Genomic DNA, 16,328 nt, shown 5'->3' with positions numbered 1-16,328 from the left:
CTTTCCACGTCAGTTTTAATCTAGCGGCGTACTACAGTACATGATATATAAGGCATGAAGATGTTATTGTTACAGATCAGCTAAATTATCTATAGTAAAGGATCCTACAAATTAATGTAAGATACAATCACAGAAAATAATTATATTCAAAAGTACGTCTGAGTCAGTGACAACCCTACAACAGATGTATCCATCGGATCGCCATCAATGATGGTGATACATGGCTGTGTACATAATGTATATACAACTCGTCTAAACATCAACCCAACAATGTTAGATCTGTAAATTTGCTTTCGCAAATTTTTGGTTCTTCCCTCGCCGGGATTCGAACCCATGCTACTGTGATATCGTGACACCAAATCGCCTGCACTGCAGCCGTCCCGCTAGACCACACGACCACCTGGGCTCTCAAAAAAAGAGCTTTCGCTGGCCATGTCTTACCTTTCCACGTCAGTTTTAATCTAGCGGCGTACTACAGTACATGATATATAAGGCATGAAGATGTTATTGTTACAGATCAGCTAAATTATCTATAGTAAAGGATCCTACAAATTAATGTAAGATACAGTCACAGAAAATAATTATATTCATAAGTACGTCTGAGTCAGTGACAGCCCTACAACAGATGTATCCATCGGATCGCCATCAATGATGGTGATACATGGCTGTGTACATAATGTATATACAACTCGTCTAAACATCAACCCAACAATGTTAGATCTGTAAATTTGCTTTCGCAAATTTTTGGTTCTTCCCTCGCCGGGATTCGAACCCATGCTACTGTGATATCGTGACACCAAATCGCCTGCACTGCAGCCGTCCCGCTAGACCACACGACCACCTGGGCACTCAAAAAAAGAGCTTTCGCTGGCCATGTGTTACCTTTCCACGTCAGTTTTAATCTAGCGGCGTACTACAGTACATGATATATAAGGCATGAAGATGTTATTGTTACAGATCAGCTAAATTATCTATAGTAAAGGATCCTACAAATTAATGTAAGATACAGTCACAGAAAATAATTATATTCATAAGTACGTCTGAGTCAGTGACAACCCTACAACAGATGTATCCATCGGATCACCATCAATGATGGTGATACATGGCTGTGTACATAATGTATATACAACTCGTCTAAACATCAACCCAACAATGTTAGATCTGTAAATTTGCTTTCGCAAATTTTTGGTTCTTCCCTCGCCGGGATTCGAACCCATGCTACTGTGATATCGTGACACCAAATCGCCTGCACTGCAGCCGGCCCGCTAGACCACACGACGACCTGGGCTCTCAAAAAAAGAGCTTTCGCTGGCCATGTGTTACCTTTGCACGTCAGTTTTAATCTAGCGGCGTACTACAGTACATGATATATAAGGCATGAAGATGTTATTGTTACAGATCAGCTAAATTATCTATAGTAAAGGATCCTACAAATTAATGTAAGATACAGTCACAGAAAATAATTATATTCATAAGTACGTCTGAGTCAGTGACAACCCTACAACAGATGTATCCATCGGATCACCATCAATGATGGTGATACATGGCTGTGTACATAATGTGTATACAACTCGTCTAAACATCAACCCAACAATGTTAGATCTGTAAATTTGCTTTCGCAAATTTTTGGTTCTTCCCTCGCCGGGATTCGAACCCATGCTACTGTGATATCGTGACACCAAATCGCCTGCACTGCAGCCGTCCCGCTAGACCACACGACCACCTGGGCTCTCAAAAAAAGAGCTTTCGCTGGCCATGTGTTACCTTTCCACGTCAGTTTTAATCTAGCGGCGTACTACAGTACATGATATATAAGGCATGAAGATGTTATTGTTACAGATCAGCTAAATTATCTATAGTAAAGGATCCTACAAATTAATGTAAGATACAATCACAGAAAAGTATTATATTCATAAGTACTTCTGAGTCAGTGACAACCCTACAACAGATGTATCCATCGGATCGCCATCAATGATGGTGATACATGGCTGTGTACATAATGTATATACAACTCGTCTAAACATCAACCCAACAATGTTAGATCTGTAAATTTGCTTTCGCAAATTTTTGGTTCTTCCCTCGCCGGGATTCGAACCCATGCTACTGTGATATCGTGACACCAAATCGCCTGCACTGCAGCCGTTCCGCTAGACCACACGACCACCTGGGCTCTCAAAAAAAGAGCTTTCGCTGGCCATGTGTTACCTTTCCACGTCAGTTTTAATCTAGCGGCGTACTACAGTACATGATATATAAGGCATGAAGATGTTATTGTTACAGATCAGCTAAATTATCTATAGTAAAGGATCCTACAAATTAATGTAAGATACAATCACAGAAAATAATTATATTCAAAAGTACGTCTGAGTCAGTGACAACCCTACAACAGATGTATCCATCGGATCGCCATCAATGATGGTGATACATGGCTGTGTACATAATGTATATACAACTCGTCTAAACATCAACCCAACAATGTTAGATCTGTAAATTTGCTTTCGCAAATTTTTGGTTCTTCCCTCGCCGGGATTCGAACCCATGCTACTGTGATATCGTGACACCAAATCGCCTGCACTGCAGCCGTCCCGCTAGACCACACGACGACCTGGGCTCTCAAAAAAAGAGCTTTCGCTGGCCATGTCTTACCTTTCCACGTCAGTTTTAATCTAGCGGCGTACTACAGTACATGATATATAAGGCATGAAGATGTTATTGTTACAGATCAGCTAAATTATCTATAGTAAAGGATCCTACAAATTAATGTAAGATACAGTCACAGAAAATAATTATATTCATAAGTACGTCTGAGTCAGTGACAGCCCTACAACAGATGTATCCATCGGATCGCCATCAATGATGGTGATACATGGCTGTGTACATAATGTATATACAACTCGTCTAAACATCAACCCAACAATGTTAGATCTGTAAATTTGCTTTCGCAAATTTTTGGTTCTTCCCTCGCCGGGATTCGAACCCATGCTACTGTGATATCGTGACACCAAATCGCCTGCACTGCAGCCGTCCCGCTAGACCACACGACCACCTGGGCACTCAAAAAAAGAGCTTTCGCTGGCCATGTGTTACCTTTCCACGTCAGTTTTAATCTAGCGGCGTACTACAGTACATGATATATAAGGCATGAAGATGTTATTGTTACAGATCAGCTAAATTATCTATAGTAAAGGATCCTACAAATTAATGTAAGATACAGTCACAGAAAATAATTATATTCATAAGTACGTCTGAGTCAGTGACAACCCTACAACAGATGTATCCATCGGATCACCATCAATGATGGTGATACATGGCTGTGTACGTACTTATGAATATAATTATTTTCTGTGACTGTATCTTACATTAATTTGTAGGATCCTTTACTATAGATAATTTAGCTGATCTGTAACAATAACATCTTCATGCCTTATATATCATGTACTGTAGTACGCCGCTAGATTAAAACTGACGTGGAAAGGTAACACATGGCCAGCGAAAGCTCTTTTTTTGAGAGCCCAGGTGGTCGTGTGGTCTAGCGGGACGGCTGCAGTGCAGGCGATTTGGTGTCACGATATCACAGTAGCATGGGTTCGAATCCCGGCGAGGGAAGAACCAAAAATTTGCGAAAGCAAATTTACAGATCTAACATTGTTGGGTTGATGTTTAGACGAGTTGTATACACATTATGTACACAGCCATGTATCACCATCATTGATGGCGATCCGATGGATACATCTGTTGTAGGGTTGTCACTGACTCAGAAGTACTTATGAATATAATACTTTTCTGTGATTGTATCTTACATTAATTTGTAGGATCCTTTACTATAGATAATTTAGCTGATCTGTAACAATAACATCTTCATGCCTTATATATCATGTACTGTAGTACGCCGCTAGATTAAAACTGACGTGGAAAGGTAACACATGGCCAGCGAAAGCTCTTTTTTTGAGAGCCCAGGTGGTCGTGTGGTCTAGCGGGACGGCTGCAGTGCAGGCGATTTGGTGTCACGATATCACAGTAGCATGGGTTCGAATCCCGGCGAGGGAAGAACCAAAAATTTGCGAAAGCAAATTTACAGATCTAACATTGTTGGGTTGATGTTTAGACGAGTTGTATACACATTATGTACACAGCCATGTATCACCATCATTGATGGTGATCCGATGGATACATCTGTTGTAGGGTTGTCACTGACTCAGACGTACTTATGAATATAATTATTTTCTGTGACTGTATCTTACATTAATTTGTAGGATCCTTTACTATAGATAATTTAGCTGATCTGTAACAATAACATCTTCATGCCTTATATATCATGTACTGTAGTACGCCGCTAGATTAAACTGACGTGCAAAGGTAACACATGGCCAGCGAAAGCTCTTTTTTTGAGAGCCCAGGTCGTCGTGTGGTCTAGCGGGACGGCTGCAGTGCAGGCGATTTGGTGTCACGATATCACAGTAGCATGGGTTCGAATCCCGGCGAGGGAAGAACCAAAAATTTGCGAAAGCAAATTTACAGATCTAACATTGTTGGGTTGATGTTTAGACGAGTTGTATATACATTATGTACACAGCCATGTATCACCATCATTGATGGTGATCCGATGGATACATCTGTTGTAGGGTTGTCACTGACTCAGACGTACTTATGAATATAATTATTTTCTGTGACTGTATCTTACATTAATTTGTAGGATCCTTTACTATAGATAATTTAGCTGATCTGTAACAATAACATCTTCATGCCTTATATATCATGTACTGTAGTACGCCGCTAGATTAAAACTGACGTGGAAAGGTAACACATGGCCAGCGAAAGCTCTTTTTTTGAGAGCCCAGGTGGTCGTGTGGTCTAGCGGGACGGCTGCAGTGCAGGCGATTTGGTGTCACGATATCACAGTAGCATGGGTTCGAATCCCGGCGAGGGAAGAACCAAAAATTTGCGAAAGCAAATTTAAAGATCTAACATTGTTGGGTTGATGTTTAGACGAGTTATATATATATATATATATGTGGTCTAGCGGGACGGCTGCAGTGCAGGCGATTTGGTGTCACGATATCACAGTAGCATGGGTTCGAATCCCGGCGAGGGAAGAACCAAAAATTTGCGAAAGCAAATTTACAGATCTAACATTGTTGGGTTGATGTTTAGACGAGTTGTATATATATATATATATATATATATATATATATATATATATATATATATATATATATCGTAGCGGGTGTGTATGAGATGAGCGATCGAATTGTTTTAACAAATAAATGCCCAACATCCAATAATCATGCATCTGTTACATTACTTAATCGAGTGTTTCTAATTTTGAACACACAGAATATAGTCCAATTTTAAGTTTATATTATATATAAATATTCATTTTTTATATTATCGGACAAACAACAAATATATCGTCATGTACATATTTGTTTTGATCTTGGAAAAAATTGTGTTAGCATAAACACATATTATCTATAGAGTAAATTCATGATAAATGAAAACTAAAACTTCAGTATTAGAATACGAAAGACCTATTAGAAATCAAAATACCATACAACAACTTACAACAACGTCAACCTGAACAATATTTAGTTCCTGTTTGCTCAGCTTCTTTACTTAATTAAATATTTCAAATTGATTTGCAAGCTTATATAATTTTTATTTTCTGACAAGATTAACGTCTCTCGTCTTTTTGAGCATTGTTTTTACGTATTATTTGTGCAAAATACATTTTTTTGTAAAGTTATCAAGTGCGCCAATATAACGAATCCATTGTCGTCAACCGTGGTCATTTTAAGATACTGGAGGTGGCGCCAGGAGGATTTCGAAAATGAATATCCTCGCTATGTAAGGACTGAAAATAAAAAATCTTACCATTGAAAGGATAAAATAAATAACATGCAACACAATGTAAGAAATAATTAATTGTGTGCGAAAGGGCAAATAAAATTCACGCGGAATAAATAACGCATTTGTGTAGCAAACGATAGAAATGAATATTCAATCCATAAAAAGTTCTCGTCACCACTCCCAGAATATCAAATAGTCGTCCCATGAAGTACCGTTAGGAAATCAATAAATTATCTGTAAAATGCATATGATCGAGTTTCATATGAAATTAACATGTACATGATGTATCAAATTAATATAATACATTTAACACTTTTCAACAGGAAATGGTTCTAATTAAACAATTAACTTTAGGAAACGATTCTTTTTATGTCCCTGTATAAATGTGTTATTAAATACTCTATGGATAATGGATACTGTTAATATTATAATCGTTATCCTAACACTTTACGGTTAGTTTGACTTGTAATTAATACTTGTACTTACTTATTGCTACTGTAACCACGTATTCTCTTGTTTTGCAAAATAAAGTCTATCAGATGATGCTGGAATCATTTTCCCGAAAGGAGGAAGAGAATTTAGAAAGAAAACAAGTATGATCATGTCTGTAGTTAAGTTTCATTAAGTTTCCTACGCTATAAGTTATACATTCCGCATGCTCATTTAAAGATCGACTAATTCGTCTTATTTAAAAAGAGTTTTCTTAACAAAACCGGAACGTTTGATACAAATATCCCTTTTTTTCATGTCATGCAATATGTAACTGGGTGTAGAACCACTTTGATTTAAACTACAAATGCACAGAAAATGTTATCATCAAAATGTTTGACTTTTTGATCAACAACATATATATATTTGTTGAGTTGGTTGCATTGATATTTCAACATACAGTTGTCATTACTGGACGACAACTTGCTTGCATGTATACTAATTTGAAACAGAATTCAAACAAATCATTTTCAAATACAAAAATAAAAGGATAAATTGACACTACATTGTACATGTATATAAAAAAGTAATATATCAAAAATAACGAACTCTGAGGAAAATTCAAAACGTGAAGTCCGTAGTCAAATGGCAAAATGAAAAGCACAAACTCATTAAACGCATGGATAACAACGTTTATATTTCTGACTATATAAGTTTGAGAATACGGTCAACAACACAAGCTGTTTTACAAAACAAGATATGTCTGTGTCTCAACTTATTGAAGGCGGTTTTTTTCGCGGTCTTTCATCTTTAAATACATAATGTAACAGAACAGTCGACTATCAAATCTGTAATTATTTTATCGATTGGGTCAAGTTCCCCAGTATGTACTTTTGACTGTGTGTTGATTCGCATGATGGATAATACATTCAAAGCAGCAGACACTTAACCTGCCAACGCTTCTAGTCTCGCATGTTTTTGAATTAATTTAATCAATTTGCCTTGACAATTACAAACCGGGGACATGATTAGAATGGAAATGTCATATGAATGCTGTAGAATTTGATTTTGTCTTTTTGTTTTGTTCTCACATTGTTTTCAATATAGCTGTATTTTAAGCGACTATCATTAAAGTTAGAGGTTTAGCTAGTTATAAAACCACCATTGGTTCAATCCACCATTTTCTATCTCAGAAATTGCTTTTGGACAGTGGTTATCCATTCGTTATAACATGAGTGACCTTTTGGTTTGTTTGTGAACTTTCCGTTTAAAATTTTCCTCAGAGTTTTGTACATCTGTTATTTTACTATTTCTTTGCTTTTGGTAGCATTGTCGGATTTATCAGTTTGCTTTGAGTTTGTCCTATTCGAATCAAAATTGAAAAAGCACCGAACAATTATTCAACCAAGTTTGGTTTATATTTGTCTTTTGTTAGAGAAAATGTCATAACTTTAAATATATAATGAAGGCTACAGCTTACGTGGCTCAATGAGTCAAAAGCGGTTAACAAAGTGAAGTTGTCTGGATAGTCAAAGCTATATGCATCAGTTGTCTATAAATATTCTAATCTTTAGCGAGGCTTTTATTAGAGAAATGTTCAACTTAAAATACAAAAGGGTGCTTCCAGAAATCACGAGTAATCACAAAATACACAGACAACTACAATTAGCTCAACACGAATATCTGTAAAAAAGATAGTTACCAAATCTAAACAAAGTTGCCGTCTCTTTCCACATGCTAAAAGTGCTTTGCTTTAAAATGTGTTGACAAATACAATACAATAGACACACATACATACACTCACACGCTCAATTTTACACATCACTGAGTGACTACAGTTACGACAATTTAAAGTTTACTGCAATTCAATATATGTGTACATGTGTGTCTCATACTAAATAATATTAATCCTTCTTGGAATAGAATTACATTATAAGTGCATGTATAACAGAAAACATATAGTCAATGAAATGTCATACAATCCTATAATATACATGTTATATGTAGATTGTCTTACATTGTAGGGCCTGTTTTTTCATTGAATGTCTCATTGAATGGCCCAGACAACATAAAGGCAGGAGATGCGATATGGGTCAATTGCTCGACGAATATGACGCCTTATGGGAAAATTGCAGAATTCCTCGTAAATGGTGTAACATTTAAGACTTTACAAAAGAAATCAACCGGCTGCTTTTCTGCCATCTCAAACATTAAGTGCGTTATGGATACATGCATGTGCTCAGCTGATGGGAAGGTGTATTCTTTAAAGATCACGGAAACACTGCCAAATAGGATCTTAAATATTTCCTGTTCCATGAAATTTAAACTAGATCAGACGATTTTTGCATCTGATAACATTCTTATATCAGTGTTAGGTAAGTGCTTATTGAATTTTTTTGACTAGTCTCTATCACTAACCTTAAAAATAGATTATTATATGATTATGTAAGTGGTTATATTTGGTTATTTGTAAAGTATCTTGTTTTGTAATTGGGTTTTTCCATATCGTTTTGTTTGTTTTTGTTTTTGTTAGGGTTATGAACAGTTTTTCTACTAGTATTCGCAATGATAGTTATCGCCCACTTATATTGCGCTACTCAAAACATGGCCTTAAAAATTATGTAACAACTCACATACTCCTGTCCCATATGGTAAAAAGAGAAAAAATAATTCATTCTTTAAATATTTTAAGTAAGTAGCAATGACTAAACATTAATTGTGTGAAACTGTTTGATTTAAAAAATGTTTAAACACGAAAACATCCAGCATTTGCAAATGAGCAGAAATGTTGGTATTTTCAATTTAAAGAAGATAACGAATATACACACTTCAAAGGGCACCAGCTACGAGATAATTCAACAAAATCTGAACATGAATGTTTGCTTTATTCAATCATTAATGAAAGTGAACTTGTGAAATAATAATTCACAACATGATTCATTTTAATCAAAATAAGATAAGATACATTGGTGATGGATTTTTCACTTACAAGTGAATTGTTTGCCCTCATGGAATCCATATACAGTTATTGTGGAAAAGAATGTCAACATTGAAAGTAAAACAAATGTTAATCATTTTATTGTTTGATTCGATCTACAAAAACTAATTCCTATTCAGGAGGTAAAAACAATGATTTACATAAATGTTTTACCTTTCAATGAAATTTAACATACCAAGGAAAATACCTTGCACAAGTGCGTTATATATTTATATCTTTATTTATGTTTATATCGCGTATATGACCGTTGACAGTCCTTGGAGCTCGAGGACAACTCGATAATTTAATAGATGGTCTCTATGCTCTAAAGTACACTCAAAACTATGATACATATTATCGGGTCCATGCTTTACAAATTGTATATATTCTAGACTTTATGTAATTTGTATACAGGTTTTAGTAATTTTTAAATCAATAATGAGAATTTGAGTCAAATCACTGAACATTAATTTGACAGTCAATTCCCCTTCAATGAAAACTTTTATATAAAAAAGATATGCTTAATGAAAATGCACTTTAGTATAGGAGCAATCAATAACGACATTACTGTAATTGATAATTACCATCATATCAGCGGAACATAGACGGGTGACATTTTATATTTGTGAGGTTTTTTATATGTTGTTTGCTGTTTATCTATATTTTACTTTGATGGTAGCACAATGCAAAGATTTTATACCTCCAATTTCCTAGTTTTAAAATGCATAAAATGTGGTATTTCTGGATAGCTAACAGATTACTCTTTCAAATCAACGCAATATTGGTATTATACAACAATTATGTAACCAATTATAATTCAAACTGTGTCTAAAAATAATAACAAGAAATTTCCACTTTCAATTGAAATTAGCTTCTTCATGGAAACCCTGAAAGGATTGATTTTATAATAACTTGTTCCTAGAGTCAATATCTACAAAAGTGTGTCTCAGATTTTGAATATAATGTTTAGATCAAATTTTACACCTAATCAAACAATCTCTACTTTTATGTTGTAAGGATGTTTACACTAATTACAGATTTATGAGAGAAAGGAATATGATAGCGATAATTTGAGACAAAATTTTGTAGCCCCCTGCTGTGGTGATTAAGATAAAGTTAAAATTGCTTGTGTAGTTATAGAGATGCCAGAGCTTAATTCATTCAAGTGAACTGACCAAGATTTTGCCATTAATTGCATAATAATTGATGACATAATGATTGCATAACAAAAATATTATATTCATTAAAAAGATAAATCTGTTATCTATCTATTTGTACCTCTTTTATTAATTTATATGCAGTCATAAGAAAGTAACAGCATTTTAAAGGTTGGAGATTTGAAGTAAAAAAATCTTTCTATTGTGCTACCTTAATTATAGTGAACCGTTTTAATGGGTTTTTTTTTTTATGTTGTTACATCTTTTTTCTCACAGGTCCGCCTGCACTAGAAGTGTTTGGTAAAACAATTTATAATAGCTCATCTATCATACATATATCATGTTATATGATTGGAGATGTAGATATGTATGGATTCGACCTTTGGAGTCACACAGCAAATGGAGTATTTATCCGACATCTGAAAGGAGAAAATAATGGCAACATTTCAATTCTAGTTATACGCCACTGTTCATATAGAGATAGTGGCGAGTATTCATGCAATGCTTGGAATACAAAAAACAATAGCCAGTATCGGTCCAACAAGACGACATCTATTGTTGTTAACTGTAAGAATATATTATTTAAGACTGTATGTTGTATTTCCATTGACAATTATGTAATGATAATGGTACTCACTTAATATATTGTGTTCATGGTTAATTATGAACTAAAAATGTCATTATTTGATGATATCTATATTAACGTTCTTTATTTGAATTATTCTTCATGTGTTATGTTTCAACTTTATCTGCATCATACAGAAAGTTCAAAACGTATTAATGTTAAGATTATGCGTTCCCCGTCAGCTTATTGTTTGCCTAGTATATTGTTCTTATCGATAAAAGTATTGAATGAACAGATGTTCATTATCGAAAAAACAAAATCTATTTATTTGGTCGGTTCGCATACTCTTATCTTAAGCCTTTCTCTACAAGAGATGAACATTATAACCTTTTAATATTGCATTATTGTACAATTATTTTCAACGTTCAACTGAAAGTTGGGATGTGCTATCATATGTTGCTTCAGTTTTGATCGCGCTTGCCGTCAGTTGATTCTTCATTTCCGCTGTCGGTTGTCTGGGTTATTGACAACACCATTAAGTACGATAGCCATCGTTATCGACGTTTCTTTAAATTCCAAAAGCTTGCTTTTGAATATTGTTTGTATATAAACAGATTTAAAACATCATTACAGTAACTGTATTCAAATATTTCCCAACATCAAAAGTAAATAGAATAATGATCGCAAATATCCGTTTCAATGTTATTCCTTAATTTTTAGCATATTTAGTTTCTGGCGATTCTAGGATTTAACAACTTTTAGTTTTCCTAAGAAAATTGTATATTCACACCACTGGTATATTACAAAATCGTGTATGTACTTTTTTGTGCTTTTAAATTATTTTAATTCATTTTGTATGCTTGTGTTCATTCGCATATTTATTGGAAATAAGTTGTTTCCCTTGGTTACTTCGATACATCAGAAATCAAACGTATAAGGACTTAGCTTATCGTTAACATCTATTTTCGGCCTTAAAATGATTAAGAATTGACCAAAAAAAGACGACTATTTGATGAAAAAATCCTTTCTCGATACAATTGTTCTGTTAGCTTTTTATACACACATCATACACAACAACAACAACAACAACAACAAAATACCAAGTAGGCTGTCAACTACACCAATTAAATCACAGCATGTAGAAATTAATATCAAGCAGAAATTAATCTTCAAAATTATTTCTTTGTAGCGGCACCTGTTATTATTGGATCGTACACTTATAATGATACTTTGCCAACCTTTTCAGTAATCTATTTTGCTTACCCTCCACCTCATGTTCCGAATTGGTTCAAATACACTAAATTACTGGCGAATTCTTCAAGATTTTCAATATACAATATAAAGAAGAACATTTCTTTTGAAATATATGGGAAAATAACACAACAAACTGTTTACTCGACGAATTTGAGTATGGAAGAGTACATTCCTGGAAAGTATACTGCTATGCTGTCAAATAAATACGGCCAAGTTAGAACCACATTCAACTGGAAACCAGGTAATTAAATTGTGACAACAATGTGTCCTTCTATCAAGATCACCTGATTGCACTCCCAGTTTTTAGTGGAGTTCGTGTTGTTTTTATGCCCCACCTACGATAGTAGAGGGGCATTATGTTTTCTGGTCTGTGCGTCCGTTCTTCCGTTCGTCCGTCCGTTCGTCCGTCCGTCTGTCCCGCTTCAGGTTAAAGTTTTTGGTCAAGGTAGTTTTTGATGAAGTTAAAGTCCAATTGACTTCAAACATGTACACATGTTCCCTATGATATGATCTTTCTAATTATAATGCCAAATTAGAGATTTTACCCAAATTTCACGGTCCACTGAACATAGAAAATGATAGTGGGAGTGGGGCATTCGTGTACTGAGGACACATTCTTGTTTATTTATTATTTATAACTGTTGATGTAAATGTCCATTGGTTTTGTGAGTCTTTGTTTACTCCTTGGTTTTGATTGTTACTGTCTTGGTCCATATAGCAAATTGCAACGCAAAACATAATAGGTAACATTACGAGAGATATTGTTATTTATTGTATACTGCAAGGAATCCAATTGTTAGGGAGTCTGCTGATCTCTAGATAGTGTTTTGTTTTACATCATTGTTTAAGACCATCAATGTATGGTCAATTTTGCCTAAGTGAGTTGGAACTTTTAAAATAGTTTAGGTGCTGATTCCGTATCGGTTTGCTGTGTTTAATTTTCATAGGGAAAGCTTGAACCAAAAGATTTGAAAGCCAATGAATTATAAATACTTTTATAGCTGACTTTGCGGAATGGACTTTGTTCATTGTTGAAAGCCGTATGGGGACCTATAGATGTTAGTTTCTGTGTCATTTTTGTCTCTTGTGAAGAGTTGTTTCATTGGCAATCATACCACATCTTCTTTTTTATATTCAGACCAAGATCATTTCCCGAGTAAATTTAATTTGTTTTTCTTTATATTGTTTTAGTAGGGAGCAAACTGTGTACATGTACAAACGTTTTTGAAATTTTTATACGATAAACAACGTAATCTTGTAAAAGACCAAATCTGAGATACATTTATTAGCTTTCTATATTCTGAACCAAGTTTACGCCACTTCTTCATACTAGAATATGACAATCGAGATATTTATTTTTTACTTAGTTGATTTTGTCATTTGAATTATCACTAATACGTGTACGATATTTAGGCTGAGTTGGTTTTTTCTAAATATCTTCTTATATGTTTAATGTCTCTTTTAAATGAAAATAATGATATTTTTGCATATTGTTTCCAGATAAACCCGGGCAACTGTTTTTCTTTGTCTTACTTGTGTTAACTGGTATGATTGTGTTTGTACTTACTGCTGGTGTTATTGCAGTTGTTATTAAAATAAAATCTACAATAGGTAAGTTTTTTGTTTCTTTAATCGATGATGCACACTATGTATATTTTTTTAGCTTAAATCATTATGATCATACTCGTAATACACATATTATCTAGTGATCTGTACTTGAAGGCCGTACCTTGACCTATAATGGTTTAATTACTATCAAATATTTACTTGGACGGAGAGTTGTCTCATTGGCACTCATACCACATCTTTCTATATCTATTTGAGTCCATCTAAAATCATGTAATATATTGCAAATATAAAAAAGAACATAAAAACAAACTGTAAAACATAAGAACAGACTGTAAAAATCAGTTGATAGATAGGCTATTAGGGGTAATCTCATCAAATGGATAAGTTAGCTTCCTTTTTGTATCATATCTTGAAATCAATGGAATATGATAAGATGTATCCATGTAGCTACTCGCTTTTCCGATATAAAGTATTTTCTTCAGAAATGTTGTCTGATTAAACAGCTTGACTACTTTGCGTTCCGCTTAATATAACGCCCAAATACCCGGCACATACATGATACCTCAATTAATTACTGGTATAGCATCCTTATTTCAGCTAATATATTTGGGCTAAACGAAAAAAATGTAAGATGTAATGAAACACAGTCTTGTATCTATTTCTATAAATGTGTAAAAGTTATTAAATTTTCATTTCTAATACCCTGAATGTTGGAATTCATTAAAATGGCGTTTTTTACCTTTGAAATTCGTTTGCTACTGCAGATTTTGAAGTTTTAATTTGCATATGATTTTTATTTCAGGCGATTCAAATTTTAAACAATATCAACCTAATAATAGACGAGCCATGTATGTATAAAGTGACTTTATAAAAAAATATTCACCTATCTGCTGTTTCCACCAACCCTATTGTTCGCTCATCACTGAAACTAAAAAAATATATCAAGTTATATCTTAAAATGTTACTCTACTTATTAACCAAAAGGCTGCGTATATTTAGTATTCCCATTAAGAAAGTTACCCTGCATGCTAAACATAACCACTGCATGTAACTCATTTATAAATAAATAAAAACAAGAATACGTCCTTGAGATTTTATTAGGTATTGTCACCAAGTCAACACAAAGAAAAAATTACTTGTTAAGGTGCATGCGCTTTCTGCTTAAAATCATTGTTTCCTTTGAAATACCTCAGCAAAAGTGATACATGTACATGCCGGTTTTTGGTTTTCATTTTTAGACTTTCCTTCACCTGTAACTCGAACAAAATATAGGTACATTGTGAAATATGTCCAAAACGAACACGAAAAACTAACAAAAACGGTACAAGGTCAAGTTAATTTGGGAGCGCTAATGCTTTAAAAATCAATGTTTTAAAATAGAATGCTTAGATCATATTACTTAAATTAAGCAGAGATATTATATTAGAAACAGACTGCAACGAAATTGGTTCAAGTTTTCTACTATTGCGTTTGGTATTTTTGCACAAATAACATTTTTGCCTGATTGTACCTCACAGAAAACATAATTATTTTTTTATTATCAAGTATATACTACAGCAAACAAATTATATTAACATGCACATGCTGCAGCGTTTTGTTTTGTTTTATGATTCGCTTTCTGCATATACCAGCTCACTAACTGACTATCATTACAGGGCCACACATTGGTTTTATGTTTTGCATAATTTTGATAGATCTTTATTCAACTTTCGAGTTAAAAAAAAAAAAAAGGCAAATAACTTTGCTTCCTTAAGAAAATGTGCAATCATACAAAATTTTCAAACGCATTCATATGAATAAAAAAATATATTGGAAATATGTAAATGAGAAAGAATTCCAACAATGAAAATGCCAAAATAATGCAAAGGCCGACATTAGTTGTAACAGAAGAGTTTCGATACAAAAGCCCGCTTTTAACTGTTATCCCAAATCACAATGTGATAAATAAATACAAAAAGTTCACAATTTGTCTCAAGTAATTACCCTTTCAATATTATTATCAATCGTTTTCAACTTGTGCTTTATTTTAGTTTTGCTTATTTCCTGTAGATATTATGCAGCACCAGAGGATGAAAATACCCCTCACGTATACCATAGAACCGATCCCGAATATGAAGAACCTAATCCGGGACATTATATGGAAATTTCGGACATAGATATAGATAGAAATAGTAGTACAGCTGATGATAATCAATATGAAATAGCCAACGAATACATTGAGTTAGAGTAGTCAACGAAATTATTAAACCAAACGTTTAGGTGTTTTAAAACGGTTGTACTTGAAGTAAATTAAGGAATCCGTGTGATTGATAAAAAGAAAACTATTAACAAGTGTACTATAATTGTAAAACATTATATATATTTATATTATATTGTTTCTATATACATTTTAGACGTTTACTATACACAAGTTTCATACAAATTATTTCTGCATAGGTCGTATTTGAAGAACGAGACACTTCCATTTAGTTGCATAAGAACTATATAAACTGTAACTATTCATTATTGGTGATAATTGAATATACATCAG

General features: G+C 33.9%; 1 protein-coding gene across 1 annotated transcript; it reads left to right on the top strand.

Annotated features, from left to right (window-relative positions):
* The first annotated feature begins 12,180 nt into the window (after nucleotides 1–12,180).
* On the top strand, nucleotides 12,181–16,103 carry LOC143074466 (uncharacterized). Its single transcript, XM_076249912.1, has 4 exons — nucleotides 12,181–12,470; nucleotides 13,730–13,840; nucleotides 14,601–14,646; nucleotides 15,848–16,103. The coding sequence occupies exons 1-4, from the start codon at nucleotides 12,386–12,388 to the stop codon at nucleotides 16,026–16,028; spliced, it is 423 nt and encodes a 140-aa protein (XP_076106027.1). The 5' UTR covers nucleotides 12,181–12,385; the 3' UTR covers nucleotides 16,029–16,103.
* Nucleotides 16,104–16,328: the final 225 nt, after the last annotated feature.

This window comes from Mytilus galloprovincialis, chromosome 5 (assembly GCF_965363235.1).
Source record: "Mytilus galloprovincialis chromosome 5, xbMytGall1.hap1.1, whole genome shotgun sequence".
Lineage (NCBI taxonomy): Eukaryota > Metazoa > Mollusca > Bivalvia > Mytilida > Mytilidae > Mytilus > Mytilus galloprovincialis.
The sequence above is the reverse complement of the archived record's forward strand: the minus strand, read 5'-3'. Positions and strand labels throughout refer to the sequence as shown.